Source organism: Peromyscus maniculatus, chromosome 6 (genome assembly GCF_049852395.1).
Source record: "Peromyscus maniculatus bairdii isolate BWxNUB_F1_BW_parent chromosome 6, HU_Pman_BW_mat_3.1, whole genome shotgun sequence".
Lineage (NCBI taxonomy): Eukaryota > Metazoa > Chordata > Mammalia > Rodentia > Cricetidae > Peromyscus > Peromyscus maniculatus.
Window position 1 is genome coordinate 122,465,175 of NC_134857.1, and position 24,793 is coordinate 122,489,967.

General features: G+C 40.5%; 1 protein-coding gene across 1 annotated transcript; it reads left to right on the forward strand.

The window, feature by feature from the left end:
- The first annotated feature begins 1,195 nt into the window (after positions 1–1,195).
- Positions 1,196–21,883, forward strand: Gtf2b (general transcription factor IIB). The gene is made up of 7 exons (XM_006986115.4): positions 1,196–1,349; positions 6,892–6,998; positions 14,047–14,180; positions 17,023–17,169; positions 17,302–17,431; positions 20,461–20,742; positions 21,477–21,883. The coding sequence occupies exons 1-7, from the start codon at positions 1,333–1,335 to the stop codon at positions 21,608–21,610; spliced, it is 951 nt and encodes a 316-aa protein (XP_006986177.1). The 5' UTR covers positions 1,196–1,332; the 3' UTR covers positions 21,611–21,883.
- Positions 21,884–24,793: the final 2,910 nt, after the last annotated feature.

The window sequence follows — 24,793 nt, forward strand, 5'->3', positions numbered from 1 at the left end:
TCAAGGGAACAACGACTACTTAGTGGTATTTGATTTCCATTGACAAATGAAGTGTTTACCAATACTAACACCTGAGTTTTCATCACAGTGGAAGATGCCTCTCTTGCAGTTACTTTAATTCCGACTGTGCCGGGTGGTTCGTTCACAAGAAAGTAGCATTATTGCCTTTGTGAAGGTAAGTGGGGCAGGAACTGAGACAGGTTCCCACTCTGTAGCCCATGCTGGCCTGGACCTCTGGACCTCCTGCCTCTGCCTCCTAAGTGCTAGGATGACAAGGATGAACCATAAGACCTGTCTTATTATTTCCATTTTGATGCTAGTTCAACTGACTAATCAATCTAGGCCCTTGTCCAGTCGTTAGCTGTTTTATTACATTTTCTGTTCTTAGCTTTCAGTCCAACGATAATGGGGAAAAACAGACAACATGGATCATGACAGGGTCAGACTCTGCTTCCTTCCCATCATATACTGCTGTCATGGGCGCTACTTGATCTCCTGTCAATTCTACAAGTGTTTTCGAAGCAAATATTCTCTATCCCTACACTGTTGAAGTAACAGGACTGTAGGAATTTGGAGCTTGTTGGTCAATGACAGAACTTGAATTGATTCCTGCTCCTGAAGACAAAAGCTAATTTCTTTTTATTCTGAATTCAGACAGGGAAAATTGACTTGAAAATAAAGGAGCGGTTTGAGGTGAGGCCTTTGCCAATTTCAATCAGCCTGAATTCCTTTGTGGGTTGTTTTGTTTTATCTATTTATCTATCTATCTTTTTATTTATCTATCATTTATTTATATTTATGGTGTTTTGTTTGAGACTCCAACTCCTCATCCTCTTACCTCCTTTGTGCGGGACCGCAGGAGAGAGCCACCAAAGGCAAATCTTTCGAGTTTTAATTCGGTCTGTTGGAGAACTAACTCTGACGCAAGCTCATTCGCTCATTCGCTGGATTCTCTGATACTCTTCCTGGGTCGGTTTTTTGTTTTGTTTTGTTTGAGACAGGGTCTCTCTCTCTATAGTCCTGACTGTTCTGGAGCTCGCTGTGTAGACCAGGCTGCCCCCGAACTCACAGAGATCCTCCAGCCTCTGTCTCCGGCGCATGAAGTTTCTCCCAGCAACCTGCGGTTGACAGTCACGCATCCGGGGGAAAGAAAAAAAAAAAACAGGAAGCGTTTAGCTCGGGTCGCTGAGAACGCACGCCTTTTGGCCTTCCTCCCGACCCGTAGCCGCGCAAACTGCGCGCGAGCGACTCGCGCATAAAAGCCCGGCTCGGGGCGTCTCGCCGCCAGTGTCGCTTCCTGCTTCGGGAGAAGCTGTTGGCGGAGCCTCGAAGATGGCGTCGACCAGCCGGTGAGTGCGGCGGCCTGGGAGCGAGCGGAGCCGGGGGTCGCGGGGCCGAGGCTCCTCCAGGCGGCTGCCACGGGCGTCCCCTGCTCGCCTGAGTCGCCGCGGTCCGGGTGCGTCCCGGCGGCTCTGCGCAGTCCCGGCCTCCGTGTCTCTCCGGACCCCTCCAGCGTCTTTGTGTCACGTTAGTGTTGTCTGTGTATTTCCCCGACTGCGGCCCATCCCGTCTGAGGGGCTCGGACACCGCCTCCTTTCCAGAGAGCCGGGGGAGCGACGTTCCAGGTCCCTGTCGATCTGACAGCTAGAAAGTTGGGGAACGTCAGCATTGGTAGCCCGGTGGAAACGGGTCGCCAGCCCTGGGCCCCCCCGAAGTGGAAAGGAAAGCACATACGGAGACTTGAGTCATTCTCTCCTAAAGGCCACCCCTCCCCCCCAAAAAACCGAACTGTCATTGCGTACTCCGAAGGAGATGTTGTCTGCAAAAAATTAATTACATATGCTGGAAGTCATTTTTAATGTATTTTTAAAACGTAGCGTACTTAATATCTACAGGAAATGCGTGCTGTGTCCTCAGAGACAGCCTTTAATCTTGTGACCTGCAAAGTGCTTTGCAGCCCCTAATTATATTTCTTGTAACCACTGTGAGGTAGATAATAGTATTCTGGCATATGTGTAAACTGAGTCATGCCAGTGTGTTGACCTTTCGAGTGCCTAGGATACTTATTTTCTGATCATCATTCCATTGGTCTCTAGTTATCGCAGAGTATATTGACGTATCAAATTAAGTTCTGCACTTCTGGTACGTTTTTTCTGAGGTGGTTACTGTGTGTGGAATTGACAGACGTCACCATGGGAAGCCATTATTCACAGAAGTGCAGGCCCTTTCTGGGAACCTCAAAGACTGTGTATATTAGGAGAGGTGAACATGGAGCCCCTTCAACTATTTGTGTGAAAGTAAAGCCTTTGGCACCCTTGCTTACTGATTCTAATTTATTTTAAAATTAGATTTAATCATTCAATCTGGGTGTGGTTTTGTCAGGTAAGGTTTCCTTGTAGGGACTTGAAAACAGCTTCCCCAAATTATCAAATATGAAATTTTCCCATGACTGTTGACTTGTAGGCACAGCTTATCATCTTGTGGAATAGGAACCTCTGTATTCTTGAAACACAAATTGTAGTTAAATAGTACACATAGTAAACTCATTGGTTACAATTTTTAAATCGTTTTTGTCATTTAAAAAAGTTCCTTGAAATTGATTTTTTTCTGGACAGCCAGTTTTCATTTTGTATTCCTGGCCTAGAATTCTATCTCCATCTGGAAAGTGGTGGGATTGCTGATATGCCCAGCCCATCATCTGGCTTTTAAATTTGTGTCATTCCTGTTACTACCTTCAAATTTTTCCATCAGTAGGAATAAAGAGAGGTCAGTGTTGGATTTCTGTCTTAGTGTTTGTCCTGGGGGATGGTATGTAGTCACTTAGCCTTGAAACTGGTTGGTGTTCAGATTGAAGCCCGATACTTATTCTCACTTCAGGCAAATCATTTTCTGACCATGCTCTGTGAAATGAAGAGAGTGCCTATCTTGCAGGATGTTGTGCAAATTGATTATTGAAAATATATATGGGGCTGAAGAGATGTCTCCATGGTTAAGAGCACTGGTTGTTTTTCCAGAGAACTTGGGTTCAATTTCCAGCACCCATATGGGAACTCACAAACTCTTCTTACTCCAGTTCCAGGGGATCTATTGCCCTCTTCTTATCTCTGCCTGTACCAGGCCATGCTCATGATTCACAGACATACATGCAGACAGAATACCCACACTTAAAATAAATAATTCCATTATCATCTAAATACACTGCAAACTTTTTCTGTTTCCCTTCTGTAAGTGCTAGGGACTGAGTCCAGGATCTTGTTTATGGTAGGCAAGCATTCTCCCACCAAGCTACATTCCCAGTCCCTTTACCTACTTTTATTGTTTTTTTTTTTTTTTTTTTTTTTTTTTTTCTTTTTGAGACTATTGTCTAAGTTGCCCTGGAACTCACTATATACAGTTATTAACCACTGAGCTCCAATGCCAGCCCCCTTGGCCTACTTTTGTTGTTGTTTGTTTTTCTTTTTGAGACAGTCTCACTACAGTCCAAGCTGCACTGGAACTCACTATGTATCATTATTAGAATGGCCTTGAGTTGGTGGCAAACCTAGCTTTGCTTCCTGCATACTGGGATTACAGGCCTTCTCCATCACAGCTGGCTTATTAATAGTGTTAAACTATGCTGATCCTTAGCATGCTGTTAGGTTAACTTCATGTTTCATTTACCAATAACTACCCTTATTTTGCTAACATTTTCCTTTATATTAGCAGCTTTTCCGTTTTTATGTACTACTTTTATTTTTCATAATTTATTTTTTTCTAAAAATTTCCAGAATAACTACAAGTATAAAGCAATTTCTGCCCTTTCCCTTTTTCCCAATTAGAAAACTCCAAGATATATTTTAATTAAGTAAATTTGGTGGTTATTGTGTGATTTTTTTTTTTTTTTAATCAATTTTCCATGTGACTTAGAAGTTGGTAGTTAGGGAGCCGGAGAGACGGTTCAGTATCAAGAGCACTTGCTGCTCTTGCAGAGGATCTGGCACCCAAATGGTAACTGCACTTTGAGGGGATTTGATGTCTTTGCTGACCTCTGAGCACTAGACCTGCATGTAGTGCACATACATATACGCGTAAAAATATATACCTTTCAAAATAAATTAATAAAAAACAAGTTAGTGCTTAAAACATTCTGAATTATACCAGCCAGCATGAGAAATTTGATCCTAAACCACAAATGTCTATTTACATATTGAAGGAACAGTTAATTTTGTGGGTTTTTTTTTTTTTTTTGGTTTTGGTTTTTGGAGACAGGGTTTCTCTGTGTAGCTTTGCGCCTTTCCTGGAACTCGCTTTGGAGACCAGGCTGGCTTCGAACTCACAGAGATCCGCCTGCCTCTGCCTCCCGAGTGCTGGGATTAAAGGTGTGTGCCACCACCGCCCAGCGAATTTTGTGTTTTAAGTGTATGCTTGTGTTGACTAACATAACCATTTGCTATATTCATGTCAAGTGAATTTTAGAAGAGGGTTCACACCTTCCAGAGATAATATTTAAGTTTTTACTAAGAATCTTGGTAACTTTAGAAGCTTGTTTTATCAAATCATTTAAGGTTAATCAATTTTCTCAAACTTTTAGTGGTCAAGATAAAATAAATAAGAAAATTATTAATATCTTGAGCCCCTGGGCTTTGTGGTACACCCCTGTGATCTTACTTCAGGAGGCTGAGGCAAGAGGATTGCTCCTAGTTTGAGGCCAGCCTGGGCTGTTTAGTGAGTTTAAGGCCAACAAGACTATAGAGCAACACCTATCTTTTAAAAGAATAAAAGGAAAATAATATGTTACGAATATAATAACTCTTAAATAGTTATGTTAGCTTTGCAATCATATTATTTTTCGCTTTAAATTAGTTTCTTAGATTAGCATGTGATATAATGGATCTCATTATGGCATGTCTTACATTATTATTGTCATTACACCTTATTATTAGTCAATCCTAACATCCACCTTCTTGCTGGTTCACTTCTCCCAAATAATGCCCCCTTCTGGCCCTCTCTCTTCCTCCTTCCCCACTTATAGTTCCCTTTTATTCTTTCAGGTCCTACATACATATGTAACATGTATGGATATGTGTATACACACATGTAAACTTGAATACAAATTCCACGCATGAGAGAATCATGCTGCCCTTGTTTTTCTGATTCTGGTTTATTCACTTAGTCTAATGCTTTCCAGTTACATTCATTTCCCGGGACTTCATTCTTTAAGGCTATATTGGTACCACAGTTCTTGACCCTGCAGCTGACTCTACTTCGTAACATTATTACAGATGAACATGGGTATTCAGGTGTCTGTGTGATTACTTAGAGCCTTCATAGTCTATTATATAGTTGTATTTTTAAAAATTATATTAGTGTATTTATTTATTTATTGGGGGGAGGGGCCTGGGCCAAGGTGTGAGTTAGGGCAACCTGTGGGGTTCTGCTTTCTCCCCTAATGACATCAGAGGACCACCTATGGCAGTTGGTTTTCTCCCTCCCCCACATAGGTCCCAGTGCTGAGCTCAAGTCTTCAGGCCTGGCAACAAGCACTCTTACCCACTGAGCTATCTTGCCAGCCCTATGATTTGTCTTTGGAGAAAAACCATGGCAGCTCTAACAGTTTACCTTCCCATCAGCAGTGTGTGATAATTCTTCTTTTCCACATTTGCCATACTATTGTCATTTGTTTTCTAGATAATTCCCATTCTGGCTGGGATGAGATAAAAAACAGTTTTAATTTCACTTCCCCAGTGGCTAAAGATACTGAATACATTTACAAATATTAGCCATTTGTGTTTCCTTTTTTAGAGAACTGTCATTCATTAGTCCACTTGTTGATTGGATGGTGTGCATTTCAAGTTTCGGAGTACCATATTGATTCTTGATAGTAACACTGTTTCCTATGTCACTGGCAGAGGTTTTCCTCCCATTCTGCACACCATGTTGACTCTGCTGATTGTTTTCTTTGCAGTGTAGATTCTGTTTAACTTTTTGTATGGAGTCACTCTTGTCAGTTCTTGGGATTATATCCTGTGCTACTAGGCTCCTTGGAAGAAAGCACTTGCTGTACCTACATCTTGACATGTTTTTACCTATTTCCCTTAACGCTTTCAAAGTGTCAGATTACTTTTGTTTTTGTGTCAGTGTATGCCTGGTGACCTTGGAGGCCAGAAGAAGGTATCAGACTCCCTGGCGCTAGAGTTATGGGTGGTTGTGAGCCACCATATGGGTGCTGGGAAATGAACCCAGGTCTTTTGAAAGCAGTAAGCACTCAACCTCAGAGCTATTTCTCCAGCCCCAAAGTTCAGATCTTACACGAAGGTCTTTGGTCCATTTTGAATTAATGTTTGCACAGGGTAAGAGATAGGAATCTAGTTTCCTTCTTTGTATGGTTATCCAGGTTTTTAATTTTGTGTTTTAACTTGTGAAGATACTTGTGTCTTTTGTCTGGGCTGATCTTGAAGTCTTAGACTCAAGGAATCCTACTTCAGCCTCAAGTGCTGGGACTATAGCATGCCTTAGCATGCCCAGCAAAATTAATTTGTAAAAGCTACAATCCTCAACTCTGGACTAACTGAAATGTCAGACGTTAAGGTCAGCATAGCTACATCTGACTGTCTTTCATTCTAATGTGTGTTGGCTTTAGTGTGCTATGCAAATCTGTCATTAAGGTGGCTAACAAGTAAGAAAAAAATCGTTATTTTTTAAAAAGAGAAATAAATAGCAAAGAGCACAAGCTAGATAATTTTATGTAAATGCTGCTGGCTATTACGATTATAAGTTGTTATTATATTAATCAAGGTTTTCAAAAATCTTAGCAGCTTGCCTATTATTAGAAAACAATAAAACTCAGACTTGTTTCATATTAGTTGGAAAATAAATATAAAAATGTGGTTTTTTTTTTTTTTTTTCATGTAGTTTGGATGCTCTCCCAAGAGTCACATGTCCGAATCATCCAGATGCAATTTTGGTGGAGGACTACAGAGCTGGCGATATGATATGTCCTGAATGCGGTCTAGTTGTAGGTAAGCAGCTATTAAGGTTTTAATTTAAATCATAATCCACAGTACTTTGCTTTTGTACAGTTTCCAAAATTTTAATGAATATGTTTTGACGGCTCTCATCTCACACAAGCAAGTCACAGTTAGGATAAAGTAAAAAGAGAAATAGAAATGCGTAAGAGCCTCCAGACGTACTGTATACCATTGCACGTATGTAACCACTGCATGTTTTATAATGTCGGTGCAACCAAAAAGGAAAAGGCTCACTAAGCAGTGGTGGTGCATGCCTTTAATACCAGCACTCAGGAGGAAAAGAGGCAGGTAGATCTCTTCGTTCAAGGCCAACCTGGTCTTACAGAGTGAATTCCAGGACAGCCAGCACTACATTGAGAAACCTGCCTCAAAAAACAAAACAAAACAAAAAAGAAATGAAAAGCCAACAGTACTTGCATACTTAGTTTTAAATAGTTAATGGAAGGTGTGTGTGAGAGGAGATGGAGTGGTACTCAATAACTAATAAATATCTAACTTTTGTGCCACTCGTATGCTTTCTAAAATAAATATGGTAGCATTCAGAGTAATAATATTGAGGCTTGTCCAATGCCTTGTAGTAAAATAAAAAGATCTGTTAATATTTACATATGGCATCAGGATATAGAATACCTAGTTTAAATTGTTATTGTTCGAATATGCCACATCTTAAAATTTTACTATTAGAGCTGAGAATATAGCTAGTGGGAACAGGCTTGCCTAGCACTGGGAGAGCCCCTTGGTTCAATCCCCACTACTACTAAAAGAAAAATACAATTTCAGTTTTATGCCTGTTTGCTCCCTAATCTAGATACACAGAAGAGACTTAAACTCACATAAAAAGTTAGGATGCTGGCAGCAGCAGCAGCAGCAGCAGCAGCGAACAGAAGTACTAGTGAGCGCTTTGTTACTTTGTTTTGTCTTGAAGTACTGCCAGTGTAGCACAGGGCTGCACATGTTAGGCAAGCACTCTCTCCTGACCTGGATTCCCAGCCTTTGAGCAATTTGAGTCACTTCAGAATAAATTTGCTAATAGCCTTGAGAACTGTAACAAATGTTGGTAGCATGTACTGTGGAAATGTCTTATTTAACGTCATTCACCCAAGAAGGCTGCTTACTTCAGACCTATACCGGGAAGGTTTTGTTTGTTATCACCACTGAATATTTGAGACCCCCCCCCCCCGCCCCCGCCCCATTGATTAGCTTATGGCAGGAGTTTTAGAGCATATAGAATTATTTGCCGGGCGGTGGTGGCGCACGCCTTTAATCCCAGCACTCGGGAGGCAGAGACAGGTGGATCTTTGTGAGTTCGAGGCCAGCCTGGGCTACCAAGTGAGTTCCAGGAAAGGCACAAAGCTATACAGAGAAACCCTGTCTCGAAAAACCAAAAAAAAAAAAAAAAAAAAAAAAAAAAAAAAAAAAAAAAAGAATTATTAATAGAAATTGAGATCCATTGTTTCTGATGTTAGCACACTGCTAACACATGTTCTTAACATGGCTTTCATGCTAAAAGTGGCTTTTACACTTTCAAGTGATTGAGAACAATTGAAATAATATTTTTGGACACAAGAAAGTACTACATGTTTAAATTTTGTAACACATAAAATTTATTGGAACATGCCCATAATCACTTGTTTCATATCATCTTAACCGGTTAGTAATTGCAGCAGAAACCACGGGCATGCTCTTATCACTTGGCTCTGTCACTTGGTTGTACTGTAAACTTTAGTTGTGGAGTTGGAACTCAACAGTACTGTAAGTGGCATGCAAGTTGCCATATTGCAACATGTTATAGTGTTTGTTTTATTACTATCTTGTACTCATGTCAAAGCAAACCTGTCACCCGTAAGGTGGAGTGGAGTAATTAGTTTGTTGATTAGGTAGCAGTGCCATTGTTTGTTATGTAGAGATGCCGCAACTGTGGAATGACTCTTCAGAATACACTCAGGAAGACAGAAAAAAATTAACATGGACTGTTTAATCATACCAGAATTTCTTAATAAAAACAGAATAAACTAGGCATGGAGTTCCCATAGAGTAGTCATGTTTTCTACATGATAATTGATTTAAAACGGGACTATCAGGAATGCAAGTATCTTTTGAAGGAAGCCAAAGGCTGTGTCTAGACCAGAGTGCACTGGGATTGGTCGGTAAAGTCTTAAGACCCACTCAATTGGGAGATTACAGAAATCCATCCCACTTTGGCATGTGAACCAGTCACGTAACTGTTCAGTATAATAGTGTTCTGTTTGACTTAACCTTCGTTCGAACTATAGAATACATTGAAGTGCTATGATTTGGCATTCATTGTCTTATCACTGATTTGTGTGTGTTGTGGTGTGCACGTGTGTACATGTGCTTGTCAGCTGGCAGAGGTCAGAGGATGACCTCTATCATTTTCCACCTTAGTCACTTAAGACAGAGTCTCTTAGTGAACCCAGAGCTTGTAGCTCTTCATTGTGGCTTGCTGACAAGCAGCCCCGGAGATTCCTTTGTCTCCACCCAGCCCCTGCACCTGGTTTACAAATGTGTGGCCATGCTGAGGTTTTTAAATGGGTGCTCACAATCTGAACTGGGTCCTCATGTTTATGCAGAAGCCCTTTCACCCACTGAGCCATCTCCCTGTAACCCTGTCTGGCCTGTCGCTCAGAGGTTTGCCTACCCCAGTCTCCTTATTGGGATTAGAGGAGTGCCTCACCACACCTGACCCTTTGGTGCTTCTTGAGATGTGTGGTGACTAAGCAGGCCAATGAGGCAGAGCTTCCTTCCTTCTGTGAAACTGCTGAGTCAAACAATTGTGTAGTAAGTTCCTGCCCCCAACTAGATTCTAATGTGATAGTGTCACTATAGAAGTTCAACAGTAGATAGAGTACAATATTTAGGGCATCAGTTTGTTCATAAATTTGACCTTGTTCATTGCTTGTATGTTGATTTATAATCAGCAAAATATTAGGTTTGTAGCCACATTTGTAGCTCTTAGAAGATAAAATTGGGGCCGGGCGGTGGTGGCGCACGCCTTTAATCCCAGCACTCGGGAGGCAGAGGCAGGCGGATCTCTGTGAGTTCGAGGCCAGCCTGGGCTACCAAGTGAGTCCCAGGAAAGGCGCAAAGCTACACAGAGAAACCCTGTCTCGAACCCCCCCCCCCCAAAAAAAAAAGAAGATAAAATTGGGGCAAGGGAGTATAGCTGAATGGTAGAATGAATGCCTATCCTGTTAGCTAAACATTATTTATTTTTTATTTTTTATTTTTATGTTTTTGGAGCTGAGGACCGAACCTAGGGCCTTGCACTTGCTAGGCAAGTGCTCTACCACTGAGCTAAATACCCCTCCCCAGACATTATTTAAACATCAACACTGCTGAGAAAAGAGAATTAATGTCATACTTTATGAATTAGGATTTCACATTAATATTGCTTAAAATTAATAGTTCCATGTCCAGTTAACATCATGTCATGTTCACCGCTTAAATTTAAATTCATCTTTTTAAAAGTGACGTAAAGAAAATAGATTTGAAACAGAAATGAGTCATTTTGATCTTTTCTTCCAAAATTCAGTCATTGACAAGTGAAAAGGTAGGTGCTAGAGTGATGACTGCTTTGACCTAGTAAGAATGATTTTTGACAATTATTCTCCTTTGTTTCTCAAAAAATAGAGATGAAATGTATGTCTTTAGAGCATGATAAAATGCTCTTTAGATGCCACTCTTTGTTCTGGCTTACACACTGCAGTGCAGTGACTGGTGGGACTTTCTTTTCCTGGGTAAAAGCCTGTTAAGTCTTGACCCAGAGATGGAGACAGTGCGTGCGTGATAGTTTATGCCTGTGTCAGTGCTACCGTCAGAGTGTGCATGGAGAACTCCCATCTGGTTGAAATGTACAGAGTCAACTGGCATGTTTCTGTTTCTAGGATACTTTAGGGTGTGTGCGTGTGTGCTCGCTAACTGATAGGCTTCTTGCTGATTACACACAGGCTTCCTCTTTGTCAGAGATTGTAGTACCTAAACATTAGGGCTACCTTATGTCACTTTCCCCTTGAAGTGATTCTGAATTGCAGTTTTCTTCCAGAGAAACTTTTAGAATATTGCCTCATTTGGATTGTAAGCGGGAATCCTTTATATATTCAGACTTTCTTCTGAATAGTCAGTCCTGTATCTTGTCATTACTCATGTGCTTGATTTTTGAATTATTTATACTTTTATGCTCTACTCTTTGAATTGCCTTGGAAGTTTGATTCTTATAAATGCTGTTTTGAACAATTATGTCTAAAGGGAATGGTTCTTAATATAATCCAGATTTCTTGAGTGAGTCATTTAGATCATTCCACATATTTGGAAAAGTGTACTCCATTGCCCATTGCTGGGTTATATGTTTATATATACTATATACTAGGCTACCTTATAATTATTATTTTTAAAGTCCATTTTGTCTTTTTAAAAGCAGTATAAAGCTATTCGTAAAAGGTACTTTGATGCCAAAAGGAAAATGTCATGAAATGAAGCATTTCAGCTTGTTGGTTCTTTATCTTCAAATATGCAGGTAGAATTACACTGTGTGGGCACACCTGCATGCCTTCCTACCTGTGCTGTTTTTTTGATATCTTCATTTTTGTCCCTTGAAAACGTAACAGTTAGGTAGGCCTAGTGGCACAGGACTATAATTAATTGCAGCTACTAGGGAGGCTGATGTAGATGTAACCAACTGTGTAGTTTAGAGAACATTTGACTAGCACACTCAAGGCTTGAAAAAAATACATGCTTTGTGTATATACAACTACATAGAAGTTAATGACATTTATCTTTTTAACCTTTCAAATTTGGTAACTCTGGCTTGAAGGCCACAGTAATTTATGTTTGTGCATGGTTTTGTTTTTCTTTGCTAACTAGGAAAGTTGGCCTTACTGACTTTCTGGAAGCATAAGTGCATGGGAACCTCACAGCATCACTTTCACTTAACATTGCCCTTTCTTGGAGCCACAGTCAGGCTGACACATTAAAATGCCTTCTAACAGGGGTCTTTGCTACTGCTTCCTTGCTTTTCCTCAGTGCATATGGAGATGGCAGGCGAGGACACTGCCTCTCATGTTGGTCTTCCTTCACCCAGACATGATTGTCTAGGCAATATTCTGGTTACTTTCAGGTTCTCTGGAAGTTCAAAGAAAACTGAATTTATCAGAAGCCTTCATTAACAAATCATTCTGTTATATAGTTACCTACTTTCTTAAAGTACATCACTAGGATTAGGTTATAATTGCTATTTTGTATATGTGCATTTTAATTAATGTAGTCTATAAAGATTTGATATGATCTTCATTGAATTATCATTCCACTCCATTTTCCTTTGTTACTAAGTAGCTGCTACAGAGCCCTGGGGTCTTTTAAAGTCTAAGGGTCAGATGAATGCCTCTCTCATCACCCACACTGGAAATGGAGAGACCGAGACCATTTGCCAGTTTTTTAGTTTTCAAATCAGTAAATAAATATTGAGAACTTACAGCTGCTTTGAAAAAGTTTACATGCATTATACATGTGCATTAACTCATTTAACCTGTACAGTCTTTAAAATGTGAAGTTACTGGGGAAATCTAAAGCTGAGGAAAAAAGGCATAGAAATGAACTAACTGGGGCCATCAAGATGGCTCACCAGTCAAGAGTGCTTCCCACCAAGCCTGACGTACTAAGTCATCTACCTGAACCCACATGGCAGAAGGAGAGAATTGTCCTCTGACTTCCACACATGTATGATATATGTACCCCCAACACACAAAATAAGTAAATGTAATTAAAAATTAAGAGTTTCATTTTAAATTATTTGTATATGTCTGTCTGTGTGTGGATGTGTACACAGGAGTAGAGTTCTCATGGAGAGAGAGTGTGGATCCTCTGGAGCTGGTTTCAGGTGGTTGTGAGCCACCTGCTGTGGGTGCTGAGAAACAGATTTGGGCCCTCTGGTGAAATGGCATGTGCTCTTAACTACTGAACTACCTCCTCAGCCCTCCATCTGAATTTTTTTAAGTTAAATAATTTTTCCAAAACTAAGCAGCGGCTTAGTCTCACACTTGTAATCATTGTATTCGCTGACTGTCCATACTGAAACTCATTGTAATTGCTGGCAAAGATGAACACAGTGTGTTTTTAACTGCCCTGTGGCACAATTCATTGAAAGAGTTTAGTGGAATAGGTTGGAACATGATACATTTTTCACTTCCAGCTGTGTGATTTTTGGTCAATTAACATCATTTGGGAAATAACAGTGAAAGTGATACCTGTGTTTATATAACTCTGGGGATTAAATGATAACAATTACAATGGGCACACTGACCAGCATGTGTTTGAGTATTCAGTGCTATCTCTGTCTGCTTCAAAGATATTCCAGACACTGAACTTGTCCCACGAAAGTAGTGGCCAGTCATACCATGTCAGGTGTTTTGATATCACATACTTAGCCACAGCCTCTTTGATTGAAAAGTTTAAAATTTTATTCTGAATCATATTCTGTCTCTGTCTCTCTCTCTCTCATTTGTTTGAGACAATGTCTCTTTGTGTAGCCCTGGCTGGTCTGGAATTCATGGGGATCCGGATGTCTGCCTGCCTCCATCATCGGAGTGCTAAGACAAGAGGCTTGCCCCACTACACCTGACTTCATTGTTTTTCTTTGTATCACATAAGAATAGTTTATTGTTTTGCTTTGATTTTTGAGGCAGGGTGTTGCTATGTATATGTTGCCAGTGTAGTCTTGATTTCTCTGTTATGCCTCAAACTCCCAAATCCTAGGATTATAGACACAGACTTCCAGACCAACTTTTTCTTTTTGTTATTTTGAACCAGTTTTTTCTTCTAAGAGTTGGGATAGAAATAATGATAGCATACTGTTTCTATAGTTCATTACTAGACTAGCATAGCTGGGAAATGCTTCAGAGCAGACATGTAAGGCACGATGTCTAAGCTGGAGCCCAGATGGCCATGTTGAGAAGCTAACTATTAGCCAGCATGGGGACGTCAGTCTTGTTCCTGGCTAAGTGAGTAACTGTGCTTACCTTCTTAGGGGACCGGGTTATCGATGTGGGATCTGAATGGAGAACTTTCAGCAATGATAAAGCAACCAAAGACCCATCTCGAGTTGGAGATTCTCAGAATCCTCTTCTGAGTGATGGAGATTTGTCCACCATGATTGGCAAGGTAATAATTCCACTTAGCAGGAGTGCCAAGGGGAGATGAGATAAAGATCTAAAAAGTTAGGATTTTTGCAAAAGTGTCAGTCATTAACCCAAAGAAGACTCTTGACTTGGGAATAAGATTTACAGTTGTTACTACTGTGGAAGTCTACCAATTTGGATGTTCTTTTCCATCATGGTGGGAAGAACATGGAATCAATACAATAATAATCTTAATTCCCAGGATCCATAGTGTGATTCACAATCTGTAACTCTAGTTCTAGGGGATCCTTCTGGCCTCTACTGGCAATAGTCATGCATTGGTGCACAGGCATACATGCAGGCAAATTACCCATATACTGACAATTACAAAAACAAAATTATATTCTTTATAGTTGTTGTATAAGCCTTTTTCCGGGGAGATGTACCATGAACATCTGTTTCCCCCAGATTTGGAACCAGGCCACACTCCCACCATAGGTGTGAACTCACAGAACTGCAACCTTGAGCTTTGTGCATCACCTGCAGGCAGCAGGCCAGGATGGAGAGTCTCCCCTAGGTTACACTGCTGGTTAATGTGGATGACTGTCCCTGAAAGACTAATCAAGGAAGTGTATGCTACTTTAGAACTTTAACTACTGCACAGTCTGTTTTTGTTTGCTTCTTTGAGAATATCACTGTATAGCCCTGGTTGGCCTGTAACTGCTAGCCTTGAATTAACAGATCCACCTGCTACTGCCTCCCAAGTGCTAGGATTAGAGGCATGTGCCAACATGCTCAGTGTAATGACTTTTATTTTAAAAGGTCATTATAAAAAAAAATCATTGAAAAATTATTGGGGCTAGAGAGATGGCTCAGAAGTTAAGAGCAATTGATACTCTTGTGGAGGACCTGGATTTGGTTCCCAGCACCCACATGGTGGCTCACAACTATCGTAACTTCAATTCCAGGGCATCTGATGCCCTCTTATGAAGCAGATCTGTATACTATCATTTAACACCTACAAATATTTTATACTACTGCTTTCAACCTGTATCTGCTGTCTTCAGCAAATTATTGTCATAACACACATACAAACAGATACACATTGTATCATGGGCATGGAAGAGTTTTTTTGAGACAGGGTTTTTGTTGCTGGAGGGCTTCTCTCCAGGTTCCCCAAGCCCCGCAGTCCCACAATCCACATATAAAATAATCACTCAGACGCTTATATCACTTATAAACTGTATGGCCGTGGCAGGCTTCTTGCTAACTGTTCTTATATCTTAAATTAACCCATTTTTATAAATCTATACCTTGCCACGTGGCTGGTGGCTTACCAGCGTCTTCACATGCTGCTTGTCCTGGCGGTGGCTGCAGTGTCTCCCTGCCCAGCCTTCCACTTCCCAGAATTCTCCTCTCTCCTTGTCCCACCTACTTCCTGCCTGGCCACTTGCCAACCAGTGTTTTATTTATTGACCAATCAGAGCAATTTGACATACAGACCGTCCCACAGCAGGTTTTTCTATCTAATAGTCCTGGCTGTTCTGGAACTCGCTTTGTAGACCAGGCTGACCTCAGCTCACAGAGATCCGCCTGCCTCCTGGGTGCTGGAATTAAAGGTAGTGTGCCACCACTGCCTGGCAGAAGAGTCATAATTTAAGATCACAGCTCTGCATCAGTTTATGCTGTACAAGTTGACTACATGGGAAATCCATGGCAAGTAAGGTTGGTTGTTACATTGTTCTCTTAAAGGCAGGTTAAACAAAACAGGCTTAGTAGATAGGAAGATACCAGTCTTGTCTATTTTTATTGTTGTTTTGCATTTCAAGACAGGGTTTCTCTGTGTATTCCTGGCTGTCCTGGAACTCACTCTGTAGATCAGGTCGGTCTTGAACTCAGAGATGTGCTTTGTTTCTACCTCTTAAGTTCTGGGATTAAAGGCATGCACGAGCATGATCTGCACAACAAGCTTCTTTTGAGAAACTAATTGCAAGAATTAACATATACATAATTTTATTCCTATAGTCACTGGGATAGAGGAATTATATATATGAGGCTTCAGATCTCATCAATGCTTTTGCTTTAATGAACTCTTGCTATTTATAGTAGTAGCATTTTTTAATAGCTTTGTTGGGGTTTTTGGCTCATAGACATAGTGCCTACAAATACCTTGTGGTGTCCTTCACAGTGCTTCAGTTATACTTTTAGTGTCTTTTGCAATGCCATGTTACAGCGTGGTGACTTTAGTGTGCACTCCTGTCATGAGTTTGACCTTTACCATCAATTAACAAGTATTAGTGTTAAGCATCAAAGCCACCTGGCTGTGATCTTTACTTAGTGTATCTGAAGCCTTTTACCACTAACCAAAATGCTTGCTTTAGGGCTGGGAGGGTGGTTTTTATACACAGAGAAGTGCCCATTTATAATATTATGAGGTTTTATCAAGATTGCATTTTGAGTTTTGTTCACTTAGGTTTATATGGTACCTTTAGAGATCATGTGATTTTTCTTAGACCTGTGACAATGACATTTTATATTAACTATTGGATTCTCTAATTGGTGTCTTTCATGTATTGACTAGTCTTCACGTGATTTTGTATCTATATTTAATATGCTTTTGCATTCTGTTTTCTGACATTAATTTTGTATTGTTTATAAATTCAGTTGGACTTTCATTTCTATTTTCTGTGTTCTGGAACAATTGTTTAGATTTACTTAGGTGTCTGGGAAACAAACTTCTTGAAAGCATCTTTACCTGGAAATGTCTGTTTGAGACACAGGCTCCACTGGACATATGTAGTCAGATTGTGTAAATTACATTTCATAGAAATTGTCTGTTCAAATTTTCCAGAAATGTTCATTAAGGTTAACTCTTTGTCTTATAGGGTACAGGAGCTGCAAGTTTTGATGAGTTTGGCAATTCTAAGTATCAGAACCGGAGAACAATGAGTAGTTCTGATAGAGCAATGATGAATGCTTTCAAGGAAATTACAACCATGGCAGACAGAATCAACCTTCCTCGAAATATAGTTGTAAGTTCTTGTCCATCTGCTTTAAGCCATTCTGACATTTACTTTGCATAATTTAATGAACACATCAAAATTTGATATTGTAAGTAATTAAATAGCCTAGTCTTAATTAAACTTAGTTTCTCTACTTTGAAGGATCGAACAAATAATTTATTCAAGCAAGTATATGAGCAGAAGAGCCTGAAGGGACGAGCTAATGATGCAATAGCTTCTGCTTGCCTGTATATTGCCTGTAGACAAGAAGGCGTTCCAAGGACATTTAAAGGTAAGGCTTCAATTGCACCAAGTAGAGTACAGTCAGGCAGCTTTAACACATAACAGATAGTGCTTGTCTCCAGCATAGCATGCAGTAATCCATGTACACAGCTGTGATGGTCTGAAGGAAAATGGCCCCTAAAGGAAGTGGAACTATTAGGAGATATGGGTTTGTTGGAGTTGATGTGGCCTTGGAGGAAGTGTGTCATTGTGGAGGCAGGCTCATATATGCTCAAGATACACCCAGTGTGTCTGTCTACTTCCTGTTGCCTTCTGATCAAGATGTAGTCAGCACCAGGACTGCCTACATGCCACCTCTTGCACCATGATAATGGATTAAACTTCTGAAACTGTAAGCTGTCACCCCAATTAAATGTTTCCCTTTATAAGAGTTGTAGTCATGGTGTGTCTTCACAGCAATATTAACCCTGAGACAGAAGTTGGTACCAGGGACTGGGGTATTGCTGTAATAGGCCTCACCATGCTTTTGTTTAAAGGAATGTAGACCATGGGACTTTGAATGCTTTAAGTGCTACTTAATGGGCCATCCCTAGGAGGAGCATTTGAACTATGGGGGGCTGGCTCAAGAAGTTTCAGAGGAGAAGAATGTTAGTATGTGGCCTAGAGATTGCTGTTGTGATATTTTGGTGATGAATGTGGCTGCTCTTTGCCTTTGTCTGAAGAATCTGCCTGAGACGAAAGTGAAAAGATTTGGATTAATTCTATTAGCAGACAGCCTCGTATAGACTCTGTTGTATGGTTACTAGTGTTAACTCTAATGAGGATAAATAATGAAAATGAGCAAACTGAGTAAGGAAAAATATTTGAAGAGAAAAGGAGCACCAGAAAGTGGAATGGAGCTAAGTCCTGTGTTCAAGAAGATAAAGGATATGGAATAATGGGAGTGGTGACCTCAGGGCAAGATCCCACCCTGCTAGTTTCCAACTTGTAAAAAGGAATTAAAGAAAAGCTTAGAGCCAGGTGTGGCGATGCACACCTTTAATTCCAGCACTCAGAAGGCAGAAGCTGGCAGACCTCTTGAGTTTGAGGCCGGCCTAGTCCACTGTGTTAGTTCCAGGACAGCTATGCTTAGGCAGTGAAGGAAACCATCAAAACCAGAAAGCTAGTGAAGATGTAAATAAAGAGGGGGCCATGGTCTAGCCCCAGCAAGCAACAGAACTTGGCAGCTTCAGCCACATGGTTTTGGATTTAGAGTTAAGGATAGAAAAAAGGGGCTATTGAATTTGCCTCTGATTAGGGAAAGCCGATGAGGCTAGGCATGTATCAGGGGTGTCCTTAAATGGAAGCCTAGAGAGGCCACTGCATGAAGCTGTGAAGTTGAAGACTGGATTGCCTTGGAGAACCCAAGATACCCAAGATATTGGAGATGCTAGAGTTGTGGGATACCTGCTGAGGAGAACTGCCAACAGGGAGTGGAATCAGTTCAAGAGAAGTGTGTTGTAGTCAACAAAGCTGAAAGGAGCTGAGATTTGAAGAGTGTTTTAACATCAGACATGGAGATGCAGAGTTTAGAGTTTGCCCAGCTGGTTCATTACCTTCCTTTCCCTATGTTTTGGAATGGTAATGTATGTCTTGTGCCATCCATGTTGGAAGTATGTGGTCTGCTTTTTGATTTAAATTTTACAGGGGATTACAGTTAAGAGATTGCATGCCTGTCAGAAGACACTTTGAACTTTTAACATTGTTGAGACTGTGATAGACTATGAGGACTTCTGAAGTTGGACTGAAGGCATTTTTGCATTATATGACTACAAGCCTTTCAGGGCCAGGAAGTGGAATGTGGTGTTTTGAAAGAAAATGGCCCCCCAAAGTAGCACTGTTAGGAGGTATGGGTTTGTTGGAGTGGGTGTGGCCTTGGAGGAAGTGTGTCACTATGGAGGCAGGCTTTGAGGTTTCATATGCTCAAGCCACACCCAGTATCCATTTCTTGTTGCCTTCTGATCAAGATGTAGCCAGCACCATGACTGACTGCATGCCACCATGTTGCACCGTGATAATGGACTAAACTTCTGAACTGAAAGCCACCATCACAATTAAATGTTACAGAGTTGCCCTGGGTGTGGTGTCTCTTCACAGCAATAGGAACCCTAAGACAGTGGCATTTGACAGTGGGTCTTTATTGTATTCTTTGACAGAAAATTCTTTGCTAGCTGCTTTAGCAGGTGGCATCATTTTAAGTCCACTGTCCACCTGACTCCACTTTGTGGGCCTGAAGCCCTAACATCTTGCAGAGGCTTTACATCGGAGTTACATCTGTAGCTAGTGATGAAAACTACTAGCTAGGTGTGATATGTTAGGGGTCAAGTCTTGAAAGGAAGATCTCAGTGTAATTTCATTTTTCTTTCTTTCTTTCTTTCTTTTTTTTTTTTTTTTTGAGGTCTAGTGTTTGCAGTTTTGTGCAAGTCAAAGACTTTGAGATCACTGTTGGGTTTTTCAAGCTTGTTTTTATGCAGGAGCACAGGACCGCCTACTCCCAGTGTTGCTATGATACATTCACTGACTTTCACTGCCCAGGTCCAGGCTGGACACTACATTCACCATGTATCCAATGAGTATCTTTCAAGTTTTCCTATGTCAGAGTGAAGAGTAAAGACATCTTCTTTTACTGTAACTCAAGCAGTGACTAACATTTTAGCTTATTTAGAGATAGCATGTAGACAGATGCATATGCACTTGGCATTCTTCAGCTTGAGTACTTTCTTCTCCTTAGAACATTCCTTACAAAGATTAATATATAGGTATCCAAGAAGTTTTTGTTTACTTAGAGAAACCTATTTGTATAAATTGAACTAGATAAATTTTTATTTCAAAAGAATACAGCCTAAATTTAAAGTATGGTGAAAATATAAATGGAGAAATTTTAAATAAATAAGCTCCATGGGAAATATTGCTGAGAGGATTAGGGTCTCATCTTTAAGCTGTGATTGAATTTTTTTACAACTAGAATATTTTATTTTTGTAATAAAAAATGATAAATTATAAAATGAACTCTGTGGCTTCTGAATTTTTTTCTTTTAGAAATATGTGCTGTATCTCGAATTTCTAAGAAAGAAATTGGCCGCTGTTTTAAACTCATTTTGAAAGCTTTGGAAACCAGTGTGGATCTGATCACAACTGGGGACTTCATGTCCAGGTTCTGCTCCAACCTTTGCCTCCCCAAGCAAGTGCAGATGGCAGCTACACACATAGCCAGAAAGGCTGTGGAGCTGGACTTGGTTCCTGGCAGGAGCCCGATCTCTGTGGCAGCGGCAGCTATTTACATGGCTTCCCAGGCATCAGCTGAGAAGCGGACACAGAAAGGTAGGATCTTTATTGTGCCAGAGAGATGGATGGCAAGGCTGGGAGTTGATGGTGAAGAAGGCTAACTATTCAGAATCCTTAAGAAACATTAACACAGAAGGAAATAGGATGAGATATAGTCCCATTCACAGCCATTTATATCTGCTGAGTGTGCCTGAGGGCCTGGCCCAGCACCTCAAAACAAAACAGACACCTGAAGAAAATACAGTAGTTTGCTTTTAAGTGATTATTTAGAGGCGTTGTCTTTCTTATATACAAGTCTCCTTTTTCCTGTTTGACTTATTTAATTTTAATTTGTATCTCTCAGGGGAGACTTATTTATTGGAACATGGGCAGCTTACTAGTTGTTACATCACTGAGGAAAATGCCACCTCATCCCCAGCCACTATTAATTGTCAATGGGCCCTCAGGGAGGGATCATATCTCCTGGGCCTTCACCATTTTTGTTTTTTTTTTTGGAGGCAAGGTCTCAAACTTGCTGTGTAGCTGAGTATGATCTGTATGCCATCCTAGGGATTAACCCAGCTTTGCATATGATAGATATGTTGTCTCAGCCTGGCAACAATACCTGTCACTCATAGTGCCATGCTCTGGGTTGTTTTGCATATATTATGTCTATTAGTATTACTAAGACACCTTCAAAAGGGCCTGCCAGGGGTTGCTTTTTGTGTTGGTTTCCACTTTGGTAGTAAGAGTTTGAGCAGATCAACTGAGTCTTGCTTTTTGTCCTTTAGAAATTGGAGATATTGCTGGTGTTGCTGATGTTACAATCAGACAGTCCTACAGACTGATCTACCCTCGGGCTCCTGATCTCTTCCCTTCAGACTTCAAGTTTGACACCCCAGTGGACAAATTACCCCAGTTATAAGCTGAGGCAACCAAGTGTCACACTCTCATGTATATGGAACTTTATACATAGTCTCTACATTGTGTTGGTTGAGCCTTTAATGAGGAAAAAGATGGTACGCATTCCAGAGCTAAATGTTATTACTTAGCATTCTGTATGTATATATTAGTGCAACATATTTAATGATTTAAATTTCTTACTGAATCTGCTTTCTTTTTTTAGTGATTAGGAAACAGTATTTTGGAAGATATTGATATATGTAATTCTCAAATAAAACATTTTTCAAAACTAAAACTTTTTATAATACTGTGATATTTGTAATTTATAATTTTAAGTCTTGTACATTACAGGTAATAGAGCTGAGCAAGCCTTGTTTCCCATCCTTTTTATATTGAGGGTCTTCAATTTTAATAAATAGAAAAAGTTTGAGTACCACTGTTAACGTCTACAACACATTTTGCAGTGTGAGTATCCAAGCCACAGGCACACATAAGAGGTTGTGTGTGAGAAGTGATGAGATGGGCCTTGAAAAGCATCAGGTTGCGAGGCAGTGAAAGCTTATTCTCAATGAGCTAGTGAGCAGAAAGGATCATGAAATAACCAACAGATTTAAATTTGGAATGCTAATCATTTTACAGAACCAGCTTGTCTAAGGTTCTTTTCTTTATTTTTTTATTTAATATATATTATATTTAAATATAATATATATATTTATATTTAAATATAATATAAATATTATATTTATTTGGGATATGCCAAGGGTGGTATATTTTGTATGAGAATTAGTGGGCCCTAGGAGTGTTTAGGAATTTAGTCCATACCATTCATAATATTCCAAGTATTTTGCATGGCAGTGTTGAAAGTCTCTTACCTAGGCACTAGGTGAGAAAACTAAAAATTTTGCCATTTATTTAATTTGAACAGGTAACTTGGACATCACTAATGTACACTGCTGGTTCTCACTCTACAGGGAGGTGGATTCAGATCTTGATCCATAGAGGACTTTTAATTTTAACCCTGTTATTCTGCTGGTCATGGAAGGAGGATGGGCATGGGGACATGACCATTATTTCTTCCTTAGGTGAAACACGGGGTGCTTACATTGCAGAAAGCTAAACGGGCAGATGCACACCTGGTGATGAAGCTCTAGGTAGATCGAGCCCATCTCCTACCCCAGAGTAAGACCGAAGGAGTCTCTCTCCCATGTTTCCCTACCCCCAGTGTCTCCCATCACACGCAGAATGAGAGCAACAGTACCTTTATGTGTTCCCTGGGCTTTAGTGAGGATCACATAGGTCCCAGGCCAGAGATGACTTCAATCTGCCATCATAAGTAGGTCGTAAAAGTGTGGCTTTGGCAATTACTATAGGTCAGTCCTAAGGAAAGGTGGAAAATAGAACCCCCTAAGTTGTCTAGACTTAGGTCATTTTGTTTCCTTAAGCTGATTTGCAAGTTGGTAATTACCTTTCCATGCAGGTAAAGCAAATCCATTCTGTGCATGTTAGCACAGAATGCCTTAAAATACTCACCTTGGAAGCTCCTTGGTTAATAAGTCTGTTATTACTGAATTCAAGTACTTGGTTGTTAGTTTCATAGACTCTTTCAGTACTGGTGTTCCAGGGAATCCTCCACTCAGTTTATAACCAATTGAAAGTCTTTATTCCACCAGGCTGAGACTACACTCAGATATTCAGGGACCCAAGTGTAGCCCTAAGTGACCAAAGCATGGGGTTTTGAAGGCAGAAACCATGCCCTGGCATCTCGCTCAGCAGCTGCAGGGGTGAGGAGGTGTGTTAAGAGTAAGCAAGCAATTTGACAGAAGCTAAGATGAGGGCTTAACTGGAGAGGGTTCTGCACAAGCAGGCAGTTAACAGAAATTAAGTTAGCAAGAGCATCTTGATTGGGTTCCTAGAGTATCTGATAATTTTCCATGGGATTCTCCATCAAGGAGATCAAATTCTATCTAGTTAAACCTGAACTGCTCTCAGCAAGAATACAAGATGGAGGAACCTTTGCACTTCTTCCCTATCACACTGGACCTCTCTCCCCCTTTCTTATGTCAGAGAAGCCTCTAGAAATGAAAAGATCTACCTACATTCACTTAGTAGCTGAGGTGGGACTGAGGTTTCTTGACAGACACCTTTCTTTACATGAAGCCAGACCACAGGGGATAATTTTACAGAATTATGCTTCAGTACTGAGGTCAGCTGTATTCAAGAATTCTACTAAAGACAATATTTAGAGCCAAAACTTATATGCTTCTTACAAAAAGCTTTTAAGAGTGAATTCTAGCCAGACAGTGGTTGTGCACACCTTTAATCCCAGCACTCTCGAGGCAGAGACAGCCTGGTCTACAGAATGTGTTCCAGAACAGCCAGGGCTACATAGAGAAACCCCGTTTTGAAAAAAGAAGGGAGGGGAAAAAAGAAAATTCTTCTGGGGGACTGGAGAAAAGGGCTAAAATAAAACCCTTGTCATATAAACTAAGTTGTTTTTTTTTTTTTTTTTTTTTTTTTATTCTACAGAACACACTTGAAAAACCGGGTAGGTGTGAGAGCCTACCTGGGACTCCCAAGAGCAAGTTGGCTAGGCACAGTAGCAGGCAACAGATGAGTTCTGGTTTGTCAAGAGACTGTGCCTCAATATATAAGGTAGAGAGTGGTCAAGAGTCACCTGAGGTCAACCTTGAGCCTTTATATGCATGTCCATGTGTGCCTGCACACATGGGAACACAAATTGCACACACAAACATGCTAATAAAATAACTTAAATCAGCCCAGTGACAAGGAGTTAACTAGAAATTGCCCTTTAGCTATTCTTCCAAACTAAAAACTCTGGCAACTCAATGCCTCTTGACAGTAAGCCTTTGTGTTTACAGCAGTAAATGTACTCTATCCATGGCTATCTTTGGGTCCTGAGCTAATTTTCTATCACAGGTGTGAGATTTACTTTAATTATCAAGATGAACAGCTGAAGGGGTCAGCCTAGTACCCATCTGGTCCTAATCCAGGCAAAAGGCTTCTATGCCTCATGTTAATATTTCCAATTGTCAGTGGCCCTGACTTTTCCTGACGCTGGATTTTTGTCTTAACTACCAATTGTTGAGCTGAAAGTCTACTGAAAGACTCCCCAAACCCCTCAAGACATCCTTATGCTCTCCCCACTCCCAGATACCCACACAGATGCCTCAGGATATCAGGATTG

What these genes read in the sequence shown, in the direction of transcription:
- Gtf2b (XM_006986115.4), top strand. An exon ending in TGAATGCGGTCTAGTTGTAG is followed by an intron (nt 6,999 to 14,046) that starts GTAAGCAGCTAT and finishes TTACCTTCTTAG; the next exon opens with GGGACCGGGTTATCGATGTG. An exon ending in CGTTCCAAGGACATTTAAAG is followed by an intron (nt 17,432 to 20,460) that starts GTAAGGCTTCAA and finishes TTTTTCTTTTAG; the next exon opens with AAATATGTGCTGTATCTCGA.